Source organism: Bos javanicus, chromosome 17 (assembly GCF_032452875.1).
Source record: "Bos javanicus breed banteng chromosome 17, ARS-OSU_banteng_1.0, whole genome shotgun sequence".
NCBI lineage: Eukaryota > Metazoa > Chordata > Mammalia > Artiodactyla > Bovidae > Bos > Bos javanicus.
The window spans coordinates 13,117,679-13,137,531 of NC_083884.1; the positions used below are offsets into that span (position 1 = coordinate 13,117,679).

The 19,853-nt window shown below is 42.7% G+C and overlaps 1 protein-coding gene and 1 non-coding gene across 3 annotated transcripts in view; both read right to left on the minus strand.

Annotated features, from left to right (window-relative positions):
• Positions 1 to 5,248: 5,248 nt before the first annotated feature.
• MMAA (metabolism of cobalamin associated A) overlaps positions 5,249 to 19,853 on the minus strand; it is a 28,845-nt gene continuing 14,240 nt past the window's right edge. For both annotated transcript variants that reach the window (XM_061384078.1, XM_061384077.1), the window contains exons 2-7: positions 17,630 to 18,133; positions 14,479 to 14,601; positions 11,248 to 11,418; positions 8,706 to 8,791; positions 6,625 to 6,774; positions 5,249 to 5,602 (exon numbers count right to left, since the gene is read on the minus strand). In XM_061384078.1, coding sequence (XP_061240062.1) covers positions 5,312 to 5,602; positions 6,625 to 6,774; positions 8,706 to 8,791; positions 11,248 to 11,418; positions 14,479 to 14,601; positions 17,630 to 18,074 — 1,266 coding nt within the window. In that variant the 5' untranslated portion in view covers positions 18,075 to 18,133 and the 3' untranslated portion in view covers positions 5,249 to 5,311. The remainder of the gene's footprint in view (positions 5,603 to 6,624; positions 6,775 to 8,705; positions 8,792 to 11,247; positions 11,419 to 14,478; positions 14,602 to 17,629; positions 18,134 to 19,853) is intronic.
• TRNAW-CCA (transfer RNA tryptophan (anticodon CCA)) lies at positions 17,304 to 17,375 on the minus strand. The gene has a single exon. It is a non-coding gene; the product is annotated as a tRNA-Trp (tRNA).

The window sequence follows — 19,853 nt, forward strand, 5'->3', positions numbered from 1 at the left end:
TCCAAAGAATAGCAAGAAGAGATAAGAAAGCCTTCCTCAGGGATCAATGCAAAGAAATAGAGGAAAACAACAGAATGGGAAAGACTAGAGATCTCTTCAAGAAAATTAGAGATACCAAAGGAACATTTCATGCAAAGATGGGCTCGATAAAGGACAGAAATGGTATGGACCTAACAGAAGCAGAAGATATTAAGAAGTGGTGGCAAGAATACACAGAAGAACTGTACAAAAAAGATCTTCATGACCCAGATAATCACAATGGTGTGATCACTCACCTAGAGCCAGACATCCTGCAATGTGAAGTCAAGTGGGCCTTAGAAAGCATCACTATGAACAAAGCTAGTGGAGGTGATGGAATTCCAGTTGAGCTATTTCAAATCCTGAAAGATGATGCTGTGAAGGTGCTGCACTCAATATGCCAGCAAATTTGGAAAACTCAGCAGTGGCCACAGGACTGGAAAAGGTCCGTTTTCATTCCAATCCCAAAGAAAGGCAATGCCAAAGAATGCTCAAACTACTGCACAATTGCACTCATCTCACATGCTAGCAAAGTGATGCTCAAAATTCTCCAAGCCAGGCTTCAGCAATATGTGAACGTGAACTTCCTGTTGTTCAAGCTGGTTTTAGAAAAGGCAGAGGAACCAGAGATCAAATTGCCAACATCCGCTGGATCATGGAAAAAGCAAGAGAGTTCCAGAAAAACATCATCTATTTCTGCTTTATTGACTATGCCAAAGCCTTTGACTGTGTGGATCACAATAAATTGTGGAAAATTCTGAAAGAGATGGGAATACCAGACCACCTGACCTGCCTCTTGAGAAATCTGTATGCAGGTCAGGAAGCAACAGTTAGAACTGGACATGGAACAACAGACTGGTTCCAAATAGGAAAAGGAGTACGTCAAGGCTATATATTGTCACCCTGCTTATTTAACTTCTATGCAGAGTACATCATGAGAAACGCTGGACTGGAAGAAACACAAGCTGGAATCAAGATTGCCGGGAGAAATATCAATAACCTCAGATATGCAGATGATACCACCCTTATGTCAGAAAGTGAAGAGGAACTCAAAAGCCTCCTGATGAAAGCGAAAGTGGAGAGTGAAAAAGTTGGCTTAAAGCTCAACATTCAGAAAATGAAGATCATGGCATCCGGTCCCATCACTTCATGGGAAATAGATGGGGAAACAGTGGAAACAGTGTCAGACTTTATTTTTCTGGGCTCCAAAATCACTGCAGATGGTGACTGCAGCCATGAAATTAAAAGACGCTTACTCCTTGGAAGGAAAGTTATGACCAACCTAGATAACATATTGAAAAGCAGAGACATTACTTTGCTAACAAAGGTTCGTCTAGTCAAGGTATGGTTTTCCTGTGGTCATGTATGGATGTGAGAGTTGGACTGTGAAGAAGGCTGAGCGCCAAAGAATTGATGATTTTGCACTGTGGTGTTGGAGAAGACTCTTGAGAGTCCCTTGGACTGCAAGGAGATCCAACCAGTCCATTCTGAAGATCAGCCCTGGGATTTCTTTGGAAGGAATGATGCTAAAGCTGAAACTCCAGTCCTTTGGCCACCTCATGGGAAGAGTTGACTCATTGGAAAAGACTCTGATGCTGGGAGGGATTGGGGGCAGGAGGAGAAGGGGACGACAGAGGATGAGATGGCTGGATGGCATCACTGACTCGATGGATGTGAGTCTGGGTGAATTCCGGGAGTTGGTGATGGACAGGGAGGCCTGGCGTGCTTCGATTCATGGAGTCACAAAGAGTCGGACACGAGTGAGCGACTGAACTGAACTGATACCTCTACAAGAAAGTCTAGACATTCTAATGAAGTTTGGTATTGTTTTAGCAAAATGTCTGTCAACTTTGGAGCTCAGTTTGGAAGACAGCACATTTTTACCCATCTAGAGAAATTAATGATAATTTTGCTTTTGACAAAAGTGAACTCAGGTTTTTTTTCCAGAAAAGAATTATCCGTTTGAGCCAGAGATGAGCTCATTTAATTCTTACAACAACCTTAAGAGGTAGCAACTCTCCATTATTAAATATTTATTTAGCACTTATTATGTCCAGGTACTGTGTGTATATTAACTAACCCAGTCCTTTCTCTCTCTTTTTTAATAGTTATTTATTTGGCACATCGAGTCTTCATTGCTGCATACGCAAACTCTTGATTGTGGCATGAGAGATCTAGTTCCCTGACCAGGGATCAAACCTGAGCCCCCTGTATTGGGAGTGCAGAGTCTCAGCCACTGAACCACCAGAGAAGTTCCAAGACAGTCCTTTCAACAACTCCGGGTGAATACTATTATCAAGCCCATTCATTAACCGAGGTACAGTGAGATTAAGTAGTTTGGCCAAACTAAGATGATGTGAATCTGTTTTGTGAAACAAAGAGTGTCAACTATAACATCTCCAACTACACCTACCAATTACTGTGGGCTTCCCAAGTGGCGCTAATGGTAAAGAACTCGCCTGCCAATGCAGGAGACTTCAGAGACAAAGGTTCAGTCCCTAGGTCCCGAGGATCTCCTGGAGGACGGCACAGTAACTCACTCCAGTAGTCCTGCCCGAGAATCCGATGAACAGAGGAGCCTGGCGGCCACAGTCCATAGGATGGACAGGACTGAAGCGATCTAGCATGTAGCACACACTGAATGCCAAGCAGTTTAAATACAACCTCATTTTAATTATTCCAACAATCTATAAAGTAGCTATGCATGTGTGTGTGCTCAGTCGTGTCTGACTCTTTGTGACCCCACTGACTGTAGCCCACCAGGCTCCTCTGTCCATTGGGATTTCCCAGTCAAGAATACTGGAGTGGGTTGCCATTTCCTCCTCCAGGGGATCTTCCGGACCTAGGGAACGATCCCACGTCTCCTGTGTCTCTTGTAATGGCAGGTGGATTCTTTACCACTGGTCACTTAAGCTCATAAAGTAGCTGTTCTTGCCCTGATTTTACCGATGAGGAGGTCGGTGCATACAGAGGAGTAGTAACTTGCCTCCAATCATATAGCTGGTTAGTGACAGAGCTGAGACTTCACTCTGGGTATCTAAGTCAAAACCTGTATTTTTGACCAGGTCAGGGGTCCAGCCTGCTAAAATCAGAGGTGGGGAGGAGTGATGGCATTTTTGAACTTAATAAAAGGGAACATGAATTATTTTTAAAGGCCACTATATTTATTTCATTTTACTATATTATACAGTATATATATACTTTATTATACAGCTTCCAGTATAGCAAATAACAGAAATGTGAACCTTGGAGATTGGTCTCTAGATCATGGCCAATTGTATAAAAACCACACCAGAAACACAAGGCAGGTTTTCTAATGCTTTTTATGGCTGTATCTTTAACACATAAAAGCAGTTCAAGCTGAGAAATAAATGCATAGAGAAATTCAGGCCTAACAAATGCCAGCCCTTCTCCGCCTTGTTCGTAACAGTGTGTCTGTGCCCTAGTGCTGCTTCCCTTGAGCCACAAATGACGGGGTTGTTATTCCCTGTAACAGCTTACTTCTAAGGGAAATTACGGAATTCCTTCTCTGGAAGATTCTAGAAACAGTTTTTCATCTGATAGTGGTCCTTTTTAAAGTTAGGTAAATTGACTGTGTGACCTTTTCAATTTTCTCCTAATCCTAAAATTATCAGGTAGGTATGCCAATAACACTAACCTTAAAAAAAAATGTAAAACAATGTTTGGTAAAATAGTAATAATAGACAAATTTTATGGTTAGAAATAATTTTACTTAAATGTACATAGTCATAACTACCATTAAATACTATAAAATATATTCAAAGAATTAACTAGAGCAGGTACTTTAAAGACTATCATAAAATATCATAAGAGTATGATGGTAGTAATAAGACCATGGGAAAAAAACTGAACTTTTTATAAGGTCTGCACAGCTTCATGTACTGTAACTTGAACAGAATGATAATATCAAGCAGACTTCGAGCATTTCCAGTGCACCACCGCGACAGCAAAATGATTTTCCTATTAGCTCATGTATCCTCACCAACCTTATAAAGTTACCGTATCAATTCCATTTTGTGTGTTAGTTGCTCAGTTGTGTCCGACTCTGCTACTTCATGGACTACAGCACACCAGGCTCCTCTGTCCATGGAATTCTCTAGGGAAGAATTCTAAACTGGGTAGCCATTCCCTTCTCCAGGGGATCTTCCCAACCCAGGCGTCAAACTTGGATCTCCTGCACTGCAGGCAGATTCTTTACCATCTGAGTCACCACATTTACCAGGGAAGAAAGTAGGAAACTCAGAATGGTAGGTGTGTGTGTGTGGCTGATTCACTTTGCTGTACAGCAGAAACTGACACGACACTGTAAAGCAATTATATTCCAATAAAAATAATAATAAATAAAAAGAAGAGTAGGTTATTTGTCCAAACTGACATAGCCAGTAAGTAACAGATCTAGGTTTAAACTCACCATTCCCAATACCAGAACCCAAGGTCTAATCACTGTGCCATGTTTCCTCCAGAGGACAAAACTGGTTCCTCGTCATCGAGAATCAAGTACATTTTCAAGATGCTAATATGAAGTCAGATGGCCAAGAAGGAAGAGAAGCAAAAACTCTGATAACATTCAAACCGAATAACCCTTCAATCGTTTTGACCTCACCTGGGCCTTTTCATGATGTACTCTTAACTCCTGGGGATTACTGGACCCACATTATTTGCAGCTGATTTCTGCAGTCCCCTTGGGCTCTCCTACCTACTACGGGGGATCCTCAGTCTAGACGAGCAGACTTTAAAGTCGTGTTCACATCCCTACACATTCCAACTGCCGTGCCACTCATGCACACGGCCACTTCAGAAATTCCTAGAGCAGTCTGGTATGCTAAATGTCGTGGTTTCCAGCTCTTAGAAACCCAGTGTATGTCATTCTAGCTTCAAGGAGGACTTCAAAAATGCAGTCACTCTGGCTCACATTTTCTCTGGAAACTCAGAGAACAAAGAACCAAAGAAAGCATTTTAAGGTCCATCTTTCTGTCCTCAGCTGTCTCCGCTTGTGACTGCTGAGACGCCACCCTACAGGCCACCACGTCAGGGTATGAGAACAGGAAGAAGGGGAGCTGAGGGACATACATGTACCTTGCGCGTGCTGCTGACCACCTGATCTTTGACATCTGTAGCTAATGGTCTTCGACTTTCCAAGCAAATAAGGTTCACAAATAAGGAGGCCGAGGGGCACCACAAGAGAATTACTGGAAAGACAAGCACACAGTTGACTTTTAATATTAAAATACTTTATTAAAAGATATATTAAAATCACTGTGTAGGCTGCACTTCATTCGTGTCTGCTTTTAAAAGCTTTCAACAACAGGTCTGCTGCTAGTCCTGGGGACAGGGCCCCACTGAGAACCCTCTTTTCCAGAAGAGGAATCTGTTCCCGGACTGCGGGGTGGGTCCTGAAATGCTCTATGACGTTCTCCTGAATGAGGTTCCACATCCAGACCTTCTGCTGCTTCTGTCGCTTGGCAGCCAGCTCCCCACTGACAAGCATCACCTCCTGGAATTCTTTCATTTTATCCCACATTTCAGTGATCCCCTCTCCACTTCGGGCAGAAATACGAATTACCTGTTGAAAAGGGAAGAACCAGAATTATTGTACTCACAATGACAGAAAACCCTTTCGTGGGGACGCTGGCATTTTCCAATTAATATTTACAGTCTATGGAAAGAGGTAAGTGACAAAAATGAGATCTTTGATCACTGTGTCAAAGTAAATACACTGAGAAATATACTAAGATAACTTACTAAGATTACTAAGTGCAAAGCAGAAATCAGACACAGATTCTAGGTCAAGTTTTTAGCTCAGAGGTTTATTTTGACCAAGGATTGCTTGCACGGTCTTTAAAGGTCACAGGTAAACCATGGGAGGGTCACTGGGATGAGACGGGCAATGCTACACAGGTTTCCCTGAGGCCTGAGTGCCATACAATGAAACCAAGTTGAGAACACAGCACTGTTCCGTCAAACTGCCTGATTCAGCAGGTGCTATGAACTGAGCATCAGTGCCCACACAGACAAGGTGGCTCCAGACACAGCAAAAAAGACAACATGCTGGGAGCCAACGGCAAGAGACGTCACCAGCGTTCTCATTATAGCAATGGCCGCTTCTTCTTTAATAACACGGTGTCCTTCTACAGATAAAGTGTCCCCATCAATATCACTGCATCACTTACTACTGGATTTTTTTTTTCCTTATTAAAAACATCACCCAACAAACATAATGGCAAGGAGAGTTACCGTATCAAAAGACTTCTCTCTCTTACTCAAACTCTAATGTAGATAATCAAGTCATTAATTGCGCCATAATCTTAAGGGTGTATCTTTTCAGAATGGATTTGCCATCACTTCCAAACAGCTTGAGCCCAGCATTAAGCAATCTAATCTATCACCTCACATCCAGTGTTTGACATCTGGTGGTTGACGGACTGTACTTAAAATCACTACAGGCTCTGGCTTTGTCATAATTTTTAAAACTGTGATCTCATTCAAGCAAAGATGGCCTGTATGTCTAGCTTGGGACTTACATCCCCTCTTCTGATGTGCACAGTCTACTCGGGGAGAAAAATGCAGAACGGAACGCAAGCTAACCTTTGGTCTCCAGACTCCTGAACGCCTGCGCAGTAATTTCAGTGCGCTCACATACTCTGCTTGTATCCTTCGAGCTGGCACGATCAAGTCTCCGTCAGATTTGGTGATAGCCACCAGATCTGCCATCTCCACTATTCCTCTTTTGATGCCCTCGTGAGAAAAAGAGAGGAAAGTGACTTTTCCCAAATATTTAATGCTAGAAAACAATGGGACACCAGTTCACACTAGGGTTTTGAAAGTCAAATACTATGACTTTTTCTCTGCACCTTCTACTAGGAATCACAATTATTTGATGGAATTTACTCAAAAGCATTGAGTCTCAGGATTATGAAAGTCATTTGTAATATCTTTTTCAAACTTGGAGACTAACATGCTGGAATACATTCGGAATTAGAGTAAATGCATCATTCAGACACAATGTGATTGAGTGACAGGAGACAGTTTACACGGTCTCATGATGGATTCCCCTTCTCCCAGAGCTCACCCTGCAGGAAGCAAAATCATCATCATTCAGGTGCTTCTGAAGAAGAAAACACCCTGTCACTAACATATGCATTTCTAGAAACAAAGTCTTTGAAGTTTCCCTTAAATAGATGGAGTTTTTTTTTTTCTATTTGCATCTGAGGAAAAAATAAACTGATGGCTAAAAATGTCTCAATCTCTTGATTTAAATTACACTGCATGAAAACACTAGAAAAATCCTAAGGCCAAACCTTATGTGGAAAATGAATATTTTGCTATCTAAGATTAAAATTCCTTTTCAAGCATTTTAAAACATAACTTTCAATGATTAAATTCTACTAATGTTTTTAAACTGCAGCAACCAGAGTCTGATGTCACTAGTTTTTCCGAAATTTTCAACTGAAAGTGAGGTGTTGTATAATAAAGAGCTTAGTGGAGGACAGAGGAGCCTGGTGGCTGCAGTCCACGGGATCACAAGAGCAGGACGTGACTTAGCAACTGAACAGCAGCAGCAGCAACAGCTGGTCCTTGTCCAAGGCTCCTGGGAGGTAACCTCCAGGGCCTTGTTGTCTCCCGAGTGACAGGAGCAACTCCATTATTCACAGTGAGTGCCTAGGACGGTGCCTGAGTTTATGCAAAGAGATCATTCGGAATGGGGGCTGACCGCACCAGAAAGTCAACCACATGATGAGGGGGCAGGGGCTTTGAGCCATGTGAGCAGCCTGATAGCCTCTAGGGGGTGGGGTTTGCAGACTAAGTTTCATCACGTGGATGGCATTTGGTCAATCACGCTTCCATAATAAAACCCCAACAAAAACGACAGGCACCGAAGCTCAGGAGAATCCCTGGCTGGTGATACACATGAGTGTGCCAAGAGGTGAATGTGTCCCGAGGACACAGAACCTTCGAGGCTGTGACCTTCCAGACCTGTCTCTCTCTATCTCTTCATTTGGCTAGTCTTGATTTGTCTCCTTTATAATAAAACTCTAACTGGTGACACAGTGCTTTCCTAAGATCTGTGAATCCTTCCAGTGAACTACTGAACCCGAGGGGCAGTGCAAACCCCCACTTTGCGGCCAGTCAGAGGCATGTGGGGCCTGGGAACCCCAGGCTTGCTGCTGGAGTCTGGAGTGAAGCCAGTCTTGTGAAGGGTGGGGCCCCCACCCTGTGAAGGCTGTGCTAACTCAGGGATTCAATTCCAGACACGCACTGCAGGCCAGAGGAAGGACTGTGTTCTATAATACACGAACTATACTAGTGGGATCCCAGTTTAAAACCAAAGAAATCTCTCATGCGGAGTATTTCAACCGACTATAGCACAAACAACCATGGAACAGTAGTCTCTCGGCTGGAGGTACTGCTAAATTGGCACACTCGCATGTCACAGGTAGAAAAGTCTAAGCTGTATGATTAGCTCAAGGTCAGAAGTTCTACAATGATAAGTCGGCGAAAAAAAATATGGAGACTTTGCCTGCCTTAGGTATTTTAGCCAATGTGAATGATATTTCTTCCCCTACACTAATATCAACTTAATTGACAAAAAACCACAACATTGGGAACTTGTACTTTCAGAGATGTATACTTTGTGTTTGTGGGGGTGAAAAAGTCAAAATAATTACCTGTAATTCATCTCCTCCTGCTGGTGGCAGTAGTAAAATGAACATGTCAACCATGTCGGCGACAGCAAACTCCGACTGTCCCACACCTGAAATTGTAAGTCACAACTGTCCACTAAAACAGTCACGAAAATCTGACTTTCTCGACCACCCTGCGCATCACCTCCATTCCAGTTCATAAGTCACTCAGCATCACATGCTCAACCGGATCCCACTTTAAACACCCACCTCTGAACAATGCATTAAAAGCTGCTGCCTCACCTGATGAGCACAGCTGTCCTCCCCACCTTGCCCCCGCCCCCATTCCCACCGGCTCAGTCTCTGAACATGGAACGTGGAGACCCGCACTTCCTCCTTGCTCGCAATGCTCCTTCTCGGCTTCCCTTCTGAGGGTGGACAGCCGGAGCACTCAATTCTAAGCTTAGACCAGGCCTGTCGACATGGCAGCTTTCTTGCCTCCTCATCCTTCTACCAGCCCTGCAAACCCCACCATGGATCAGTGCTACTGTCTGCGTCTCTCCCAGAGAAATCCCTGGACAGCGTGGACGGGCGCCACCAGAGGGTCATGGGCTCAACGCCAGCTCCTCCTTCCTCTCGGTCCAGGAAAAGCGATGCCCCTCAATGCCCTCATGCAGCTTCCTTCCTGTTTCCCCAATTGCAGTGCCCCCCAACCGGGCCACGTGCACTCACTGCTCTGAGTCTCAGTGGAAGGCCCTTTAGCCCCTCTGTTACTTAACTCTGCTGCTGCTGCTAAGTCGCTTCAGTCGTGTCCGACTCTGTGCAACCCCATAGACGGCAGCCAACCAGGCTCCCCCGTCCCTGGGATCCTCCAGGCAAGAACACTGGAGTGGGTTGCCAGTTCCTTCTCCAATGCATGAAAGTGAAAAGTCAAAGTGAAGTCGCTCAGTCGTGTCCAACTCTTAGCGACCCCATGGACTGCAGCCCACCAGGTTCCTCCGTCCATGGGATTTTCCAGGCAAGAGTACTGGAGTGGGGTGCCGTTGCCCACTCTCCCTTTAAAACTGAGTCCCTCTGTTACCTCGTCCCCAAAGTCTTCCCCGATCCCCTAAATCTGAGTGAGGTTGTGTCACAAACGCTGATCACACAGTAATACAGCAGACTGTCTCTCTATAGGAATGCGATGTTCTCAGTGTTTCCTTTTCAGTATATTCACTGGGTACAACTATGTCCCAGGGATATAAAGATAAAATAAAACATGATGTGCCCAAGTACGTTAGCTTTCTTAATGAAAACATATTGTAGACACAGGACTGCTTTAAGAAAATGGGGTGTTATGTTTTTTGTTTGGTTGGTTGGGTTTTTTTTTTTAGCCATGCCACAAGGCTTGTGGGATCTTAGTTCCCTGACCAGTGACTGAAACAGGGCCGTGGACGTGAAGGTGCTGAGTCCTAACCACTGGACCACCATGGAATTCCCAAACTGGGTGTAAAGTAGCGTTTCCACAGGTCGTCCTAATGCTGACAGTTCTCCTCTGGCACTGAAAACACACCACCTCGTGTCATCACTACCCAGACATAAGGCTTATCCTTCGCCAGACCGGATGAATCACAAGCAGGAATCAAGACTGCCAGGAGAAATATCAACAACTTCAGATATGCAGATGATACCATTCTAGTGGCAGAAAGTGAAGACGAACTAAAGAGCCTCTTAATGAGGGTGAAAGCAGAAAGTGGAAAAAGTTGGCTTGAAACTCAACAATCAAAAAACTAAGACCATGCAATTCAGTCCCATCACTTCAGGTAAAAAGGGGAAAAAGTGGAAGCAATGACAGAGATTCTTTTCTCGGGCTCCAAAATCACTGCGGATGGTGACTGCAGCCATGAAATTAAAAGACGCTTGCTCCTTGAAAGGAAAGCTGTGACAAATGTAGACAAGCGTATTAAAAAGCAGAGACATCACTTTGCCGACGAAGGGCCGTATAATCAAAGCTACGGTTTTTCCAGCAGTCATGTACGAATGTGGGAGCTGGACCATACAGAAGGCCGAGCACCAAAGAATTGATGCTTTTGAATTGTGGTGCTGGAGACGACTCTTAAAGAGTCCCTTGGACTACAAGGAGATCAAACCAATCAATCCTAAAGGACATCAACCCTGAACATTCACTGGAAGGACTGATGCTGAAGCTGAATCTCTAATACTTTAGCCACCTGGAGCCGACTCATTGGCAAAGACCCTGATGCCGGGAAAGACTGAAGGTGGCACAGGATGAGATGGTCAGATAGCACCACCGACTCAACGGACATGAGTTTGAGCAAAGTATGGGAGACAGTGGGAGAGAGAGGAGTCTGGCATGCTACAGTCCATGGGCTGCAAAGAGCTGGACACAACTTAGTGACCGAGCAATAACAACAAAGGATCATAGCCCACATACTCCTATCTCCTAAAGAGTCTGAGATAGCTTATATTTAATTATCTCTTTACTAAGTATCTGCTGAATGAACAAAATGAAATTAGTCGTCACTCGTCTCTACAGAATGTCCATTATAACAGTACTTTATTGTTATGAAATAGAAAACACACTCACCCACAGTTTCAACAAGGATGACGTCATACCCGCCTCCTTCGCACAGAAGGATAGCTTCATTTGTGGTCCTCGTCACGCCTCCTAAAGTGCCTCTAGTAGGAGAGGGCCTGATGTACGCATTCATATCTCTAGATAACTCAGTCATTCGGGTTTTATCACCTAAGAGTGATCCTGAAACACAGTTACATTTTACAATCATAGAACACCGATAAGAGCCAATGATCAATCAGCCAGTTCTTAGGGGAAATGCTTTAGGACGTTTCTCCCAAAACCTCAAACTATATCTCATACTATTAAAACTTTTTTCCAACACAGTGTATTGTAATGATACCAAATTAATCTGTTTAACATTTCCAGCCCCTCAATGGCTCACTGACTAAGCGGTTCAAATATAGATTCTTGAGCCCTGCATTGGAGGCCCTGAGATTGCCACCTAATTGCTTGTCCAATTCAGCTTCTACTAATCCCCAAACCAATCTTCCATTTCAGCTGGGGTGGTTTCTTTACTGTCATCTTAACGTATTTATCAGTATCTAGAGATACGTGTACTTGTCACACCTGGGGGGTTGGGTGTTCCCTGTATCTGGCAGGGAGAGACCAAGGATGCTGCCGAACATCCTTCAGTGTGCAGGAAAATCGCCCACAACATGGAGGGCCATTTAAAGAGAAACTCTGCTTTATCCCGTGTTCGCTGTCTGTAGGATCATGTCTCACATATTCTGTACACCTAATGCTTGCTCACGGTAGGCAATTAACACAATACCTATGGAACAGAACCGGTGCTGTTTCAGGGTTTACTGCAGTTATTTTGGCAAACATCAGTACCTGCAAATTCTAGAAGACTGAGAGCTCTAAAACTAGTGAGATTACCTTGTATCTTCTTTTTCTTAGTACACAGTAGCATTTCCAGAGTTTGATCCCTGGGTCAGGACCATCCCCTGGAGAAGCTAATTGCAACGGACTCTAGTATCCCTGCCTGGAGAATTCCATGGACAGAGGAGCCTGGCGGGCTACTGTCCATGGGGTCGCAAAGAGTCGGACACAACTGAACAACTAAGCACATAATAACATTTGAAGGGGGTGAGTGCTGTGCTAACCTGAATTTTAATTTCAGCTTAAGAGCTGACTTGTCCAAGGCTGATGCTAAACACTGAGGCGTTCCTTAAACAGATGATCTTCTCCCTGATGAGTCCAATTTCAAATTCTCATAGGTTCTAATTCTACAGCATGTACTTACGACAGAGCTCAACTACCGTATTTACTGTACACAAAATGTTGTTCTAAAGTAATTTTCTGGGTGAAATCATCTCTGTGTACGTCAACAATCTGCCAAAGCTACACTTTAAATTATTATCCTATAGATTCCCTACACGCCAAACTAAACATTTATGAAATTACTGTCCCATATAGCTATCCGTCAGTCAATCCAAAACTGTTGACTGCAGGCCCTTAGGAAGGTCTCCAAACTTCCACTGCAGGGGGCCTATGAATCCAAAACACAGTGAGGGTTGACAACAGGCTTCTCAAACTTCAATGCAATGCTATTTTCAAATGTTTATGTACTGCTGCAATGATAAGGTAAGACTGCAGCGTCCTGTTTATCCTTGTTTTTTCTTTCAAAGTCTATGTATTTTCACCTGAAAAAGGGATCCTTTTTGGTTTGAGAAAAGTCAAAAACCACATGGCTATGCAGCTTTAATTAGCCTACCTTTTTTCAAAAACGACATTTATTTAAAAATGTTTATTTATTTACTTTTTTGGCCGCACTATGCAGCATTTGAGATCTTAGCGCCCCACCCAGGGACTGAACCTGTGCCCCTGGAAATGAAAGTGCAGAGTCCTCACCACTGGACCACCAGAGAAGTCCCACTCCGATTATCTTATGCCACCACTGCTGCTACAGCCATCTCAAGCTACTGTTTCCTTTTGCTACTCCAAGTATGATAGAGTATTTATGAAGGTGAGGAGAAAAGCCTTTGCACATATATGGAAATAAAGACCACTGTAAATAAATTCCTTATACCTTATTAGTACTTTACACCTGCTAGTACTTACCTTAAACAAAGTTCTTAGACTATAAAAAAAGATAATGCACTGACATGGATTTAATCTTGAACTTTGCAAGTATAAATTTTATTTTATGGTTAACCTTTTCATTATAGTGAATCAAAAACTGTGAATGTTATCAGCTAAATTTCTCAATGGGTGGTAATAGGAATTGCTATCCACCTCTCTGTTGATCTAAAGCCCCTAAAACATGATGATATCTTTACTTTTTAGCATTAAACCCACAGGATATAAAACAACCCTTCCACAAAGCACGCTGAATTTCTCCCTTCACAACACGCATTACCCTGTAATGGACTGCATGCACCTATTTCCCTCACAAGATATAAAGTTCCACGAGGCCAAGAGGACTGTGTCTTATTCACCATTAAACAACCCAGCATGTTCTTTGCACAGGGTCTCGCTGTACGTGCTAAAATACTTGTTAAATGAGTAACTGCCACGTGAGATGCTTAAATCATAAAGAGAAGAGAAGAAAAAGCTTTCCTGAGTATTTATATAGCATGCTTTATGTTTCCCTTAAATGATCCTCTTGGGAACTAAGTTTACCCATTTTATCTCTGATGAGCTGCAAATTAAGCTCTGAGTGACTGCATGACCCCAAATCAGTAAGTAACTGCACAGCACCATGTGCAGCGTCCCGGGCTAAGTGCCTCGGGGAACCGCAGTATATCACACGGTCCTTCTAGGAGCTTTCTGTTTAACTGAACAAGAAGTAGAAACAGGTGACAGGTGAGACAGAGCATGAAGATTTTTTTCTTTAAGCTTAAGTTACAACAATATGAGGAAATGAGGGAGTGAGACGTCATTTTCTGTGTTTCATAGGGGTTGATGCAGGCAGGAAAGCCAACAGGAGGGAAAGGGGCTGAGCCCCAGGTGTGACAGACAAAGCACTGACATTTGCTTTTGATTATCTTCAACTTCTGGCACTTGCTCTCCTAGTTCTCTAAGTACCCAGCTTACTCCTGGGTGACCTGGAAGCTAACCTCCTCTGGAAAATCCAATGACCCAAACCATCTCCCTCAGGCTCCACCTTGCCCCCTGAACTCTCTACCTTCACTGAAACCGAACTCAAATCTGGTTCAATTTGCCCCTAAACTGTAACAGAGAGCTGGCCCCAGGAGCCCCTGCTCTGCAATTTACAAAGAGACCAGTGATACTCACCACCACTAGTACAAGAAGAAGGGTCCACAGCCAGCACAGATAATCTGTGTCCTCTCTCAGTGAGCATTTTTCCAAAATATTCTATAAAGGTTGATTTTCCAGCACCAGGAGGCCCAGACAATCCTACGGTGGAGAGTTTGTAATTTAATTAAATAAATGAAATCAGCACAATAAGTTTTATTAGACAAAAATCTTGGGCTTCCTTCTATTTATAATTTATTAAAACCACCATTAACTCAGTTTAACATTTCCTAAAGCAGTAAATGAAAATCTACCTATTTATCTACTCCCTGAGTAACAGGGATACACAGAGGAAATGATTCTGAGTTCCATATGTTCACCAGATTCACTTGTAAATATTACTAAATGTGATTTTCTTTTTTACTATAATGCAGATCTTTGGGGGCCGATTTCATTTCCTATGTTGTTACTGTGCTCAATTTCTACAATATCTGCCCACCTCTCACCACGATCAGGAATTATTCCACCCACCCCAATGCCACGTTCACATTTGAAAAACACCTCTTTACTCCAGAAATTCCCAGTAACTGAGAAACTAACTTTCTATTTATGAAAGATAATTTTTCATCTCACCCATAACTCAAAGAAATAATATAAACTGAATCCTGGGGAAAAAATTATATTAAGAAAGAAATTCCCCTATTTTGAGGGTCCATAGAGCATGGAAGGTGAAAACACAAACTCTGCAGTCAGTTGGCCAGTTCTGTTTCTAGCCCTGCCCCTCACGAGATGCGTAATCTTGGGCAAGTCATTTAATCATTCTGTATGCTAAGTATACTCTGCCATAAGATGGATGTAAGAGCACCTTTAGGTTATTGTGAGGATTAGATGAGTTAATTTTGCAATATGTTTAGAACAGCACATGGTGTCGAGAGAGATATATAACTATGTTCAATAAAAACTACAAAACATAAGGACTTAATTGTAACTACACTCAAAAGTATGTATGGCATATGGTATGCTTGGCACCATACTATAATTTTCAGGGCAGGTCTCTGTCTTAATGGGTGCTGAATAAACATTTGTTGCTTTAATTTATGCTGGTGATAAAACAACTGCAACCAACACCCAGGTTTATCTGGCCTCGTAAGATCAAGATGGAAGAACCAGAAGAGTGCTGTGAATTCCCATGAAATTAAAAGACACTTGTTCCTTGGAAGAAAAGCTATAACAAGACTAGACAGCGTATTAAAAAGCAGAGACATTACTTTGCCAACAAAGGTCCAGATAGAAGAACTGATGCTTTCAAACTGTGGTATTGGAGAAAACTCTTGAGAGTCCCTCGGACAGCAAGGAGATCAAACCAGTCAATCCTAAGGGAAATCAACCCTGAATACTCATTGGAAGGACTGATACTGAAGTTGAAGTTCCAATACTCTGGCCACGTGATGCAGAGTCAACTCATTGGAAAAGACCCTGATACTGGGAAAGGTTGAGGGCAGGAGGAGAAAGGGGTGACAGAGGATGAGATAGTTGGATGGCATCACCGATCCAATGGACATGAATTTGAGCAGACTCCAGGAGATAGTGAAGGATGGAGAAGCCTGGTGTGCTACAGTCCATGGGGTTGCAAAGAGTCAGACACGACTGAGCAACTGAACAACAGTTATGTGTGAGTTGCTCATTAACTCTAAGTATTTCTGGACATTTTCTCTTCAAAGATTCTCTACAGCCAGTAAGTAAACACTTGCTCATAACTGGAACTTCTCTATGGGAGTTTGCTGTTTTATCTGTCTACAATACATAATGATTATTAACGTCCAGTGCAGTACCTTCAAAAAGAGACACCTCTCCTTAAGGCAGAAGAATAAGATGGAGGAAAAATGTGGACTAGTACAAATAGCAGTCGGTAAGCTCTTTTTGTGGAGAAGGAAATGGCAACCCACTCCAGTGTTCTTGCCTGGAGAATCCCAGGGATGGGAGAGCCTGGTGGGCTGCCGTCTATGGGGTCACACAGAGTCAGACACGACTGAAGCGACTTAGCAGCAGCAGCAGCAGCAAGCTCTTTTTGAAATTATCTTTATTCAGGCCTCATTACCCACAAAATCTAAGAGGTTTTAGGCTCTATACTGCAAATAAACTGAGATATAATGTAATGCCAATCCATTTTTAAGTGTATTTACTCACGCCTCAAAAACGTTCTACACTTTGTCCACCACTTCTAGTTGTTTTAAGTGGGCGGGTTGGTTGGAATCACTTAGTCTGCCATCATGAAAAGCATGCATCCTACCCAAAACTGATCTGCTTAATTCCTTCTGGTCAAACACATCCACATTGTTCTAGAATCCACAATTTTGAAAATATAACAAGTTTATTTGCAATTACAAAAACAGGTCAACTGTTCACGAAATCAAGTGAACATTTTAGACAGTATATGAACATGGAGTCACCTTTAAAATACATTTGCGTATTGAGATGACTATGCTTAGAGCCAAGCCATTTCCGGAACTCTAATAAAAAAGTATCTGACAGAAGTGAAACTGGCCTGGAGAAAGACTAATGAAACACCTAAGAAGCAGAATTTTGAAATGTGATAAGGACAATTATGGCTGATATAGCCCCAACCACAAGGAATTCACTTTAGACTATTAAGCAGAAATTCTGCTGAGAGAAGGGAGGAAGCCAGTGGACACTTCTTCCTACACCTGTTTCTACCCTGGAAGCCACAGCAAAGAAAGTGTTAGTCGCTCAGTCGTGTCCAACTCTTGAGACCCCACGGACCATAGCCCGCCAGGCTCCTCTGTCCATGGATTTCTCCAGGCAAGAATACTGGAGTGGGTTCCCATTCCCTTCTCCAGGGAATCTTCCCAACCCAGGGATCAAACCTGGGTCTCCTGCATTGGAGGCAGATGCTTTACCATCTGAGCCACTAGGGAAATCCACAGCAAGGTCTCTGCCAAAATAGAAATCTCATATTATTCTCTTAAAATACAGAGCCTTGGTTCAAATGGTCATGGCATTTCCCCTCCACACCAATATAACAAGACTAATGTTTGCAAAGAAAAGGCCTCTAAAATTCATTCCAAACTTCTGCAAGAAAAAAAAAATCCCCTTTAAATCATAAGCTATTTAGACTTATTTTAAAAGAGAATTTTGAAAAATATGTACAGAAAAAAAAAAACAGACTGACCCACTCGAAATGCTAGTGGTTTTCCTTTATTCAAGTTTTCTTGTTCTCTGTGGTGGGCTAATACTTTCTGAAGAAGCACGTGGGCTAACTCCTTTTTCCTGCTGTGTGTTGATTCTACAAGAGTTATGGCCTCCGCCAAACAGGCCCTCTGGCCTTGGATTAAACCAGCATAGAGCTTATCCACAAGTCTTTGTTCTTTATCAGAAAGCCCTTCTGTATGTTCCTCTAAGGTTGTTTGCAGACATAATTTTCTTGTTAAACCATTCGATGGCAGCATCCACTTTGCACAATGAAGTCCAGGAGAACTGAGCGGCTGAGCACACGGGACTCCAGATCCGAGGTGAGGACTTGGGTGAAAGATGAAGCGGTAACATCGGAAAGGTGTTCTCACAAGGCCTTTTAGGAAGTGCTGGTGAGGACGCTGGAGCAGCATGGGAATATTCATTGTGCTTGTAATTGAAGAAAACGATGGATGGTTTTTGGTTCAATGTGACTTGTGACTCCCTAAAAGAGGAAAAAAAACGTATTTCGCCAGTTCAACATCCAACTAAGATATTAAATGGTGAAGTGGCAAGCTTAGTGTCCTCCCTAGATTCCAAAACACACAGAATCAGGGATTTTGATAGTACAAAGGCATAAAAGTTTCTTCCCAAACTTAAGAGCGAAGACTCCCACCTTGTCCAGGGTTAATATTCAGAGTAACCCAAACCATGAAACTGTTGCTCTGCTGTGAAGTGCACAGCACATTAAAATTTTCTTTTAAACAAAAACCAAACCAACTCCCTCCCCCCAAAAAAACCACAACCCATTAGGATAGAAACTTTACATAATGTTATTTTCTTCTGTCTACAAACCTTTTATTTATCATAACAATTTCCTCAGATTGAATATACCCTATTTTGAAACTCATTCAATAGGTTAAAAAAAAAAATCCCTTTGTTATTCATCTCCACAAAAGGAAAGTGCCTAGTAATACAGGCATTGAGGCATAAGGTTAGATCCATGTACGTATTCAAATGGGCTTCCCTGGTAGCTCAGCTGGTAAAGAATCCACCTGCAATGCAGGAGACCCTGGTTCGATTCTTGGGTTGGGAAGATCCCCTGGAGGAGGGCATGGCAACCCACTCCAGTGCTTGTGCCCGGAGAATCCCATGGCCAGAGAAGCCTGGTGGGCTACAGTCCATGGGGTCACAAAGAGTGGGACACAACTGAGTGACTGAGCACAGCACAGCATGTATTCAACAGACTCACCTGGAACACAGACAGACGCCAAGAATAGTCTAACATTCCACACAAACCACCACACCCACCAACACAAGCCTGTGTGGGAAATGAACTGTGGGCTTTCTGGAACCTGATCCAGTGCATCTCAAAGTATGGAAAGAACCACTTGGGTGCTTTTAAAACTACATACCCCAGCCGCAAGAATTAGAATCTCTGTGGGTAAGCACACTAAAGTCGGCACGACTATGGAACTGGACAAGGGTGTGTTACTTAGATTTACTGATATTCTGCTCGACTGTATTAGCCAATGAAGGCTGACAGGGCCCACTGAGAGTCAGGAGAGTGCAGAGGTTATGGGCCATGGCCACTCGGCATCTCTGCCACGTAAGCAATAATGACCTTGGGCAAGCTACTTAACCACTGTGCGCCTCAGCTTCCTCTCGAATTAAGAGAACAGATCAAGGACTAGGAAAGCTGTGAGAACAAAACGAGTTAATTCATATAAGCAGCTGGGGACAGTGCTTGGCACGGAGTAAGAGCTTAATAAACTTAATTAGCTTTTATTATTGAGATGCCAATTTATAAAACTTTAGTAAAAATTATGTCAGGCAAATGACATATAATGCTTAACTCTCCATTCATGATTATTTGAAATTTTTGGTTTTCAAGTACCATGTAGCACAATGAAATAAATTACTTTATTGCTCTAAAGTACCTCTCTAAATTATATTTCAAGGCCAGCAGAAAATTAATTTTAACTAAATAACAGTTTTATTAGGAGAAAAAAAGAAACATTTTAAGATTTTTTTTTATTGTTAGAACTATAACTGCGCATCATTTTTCTATTAGTCTTATTCTAAAAGTACAATTTAATTTAAAATGTGTAAAAATGTATCCAAAAGTTCAAAACATCCACTACCACCCTTCACAGAAATACACAAGGAGACATTTAAAACAAAAAAAAGTTAAGAGGGGTTCTATTCTGGAAGCTCTCTCCGAG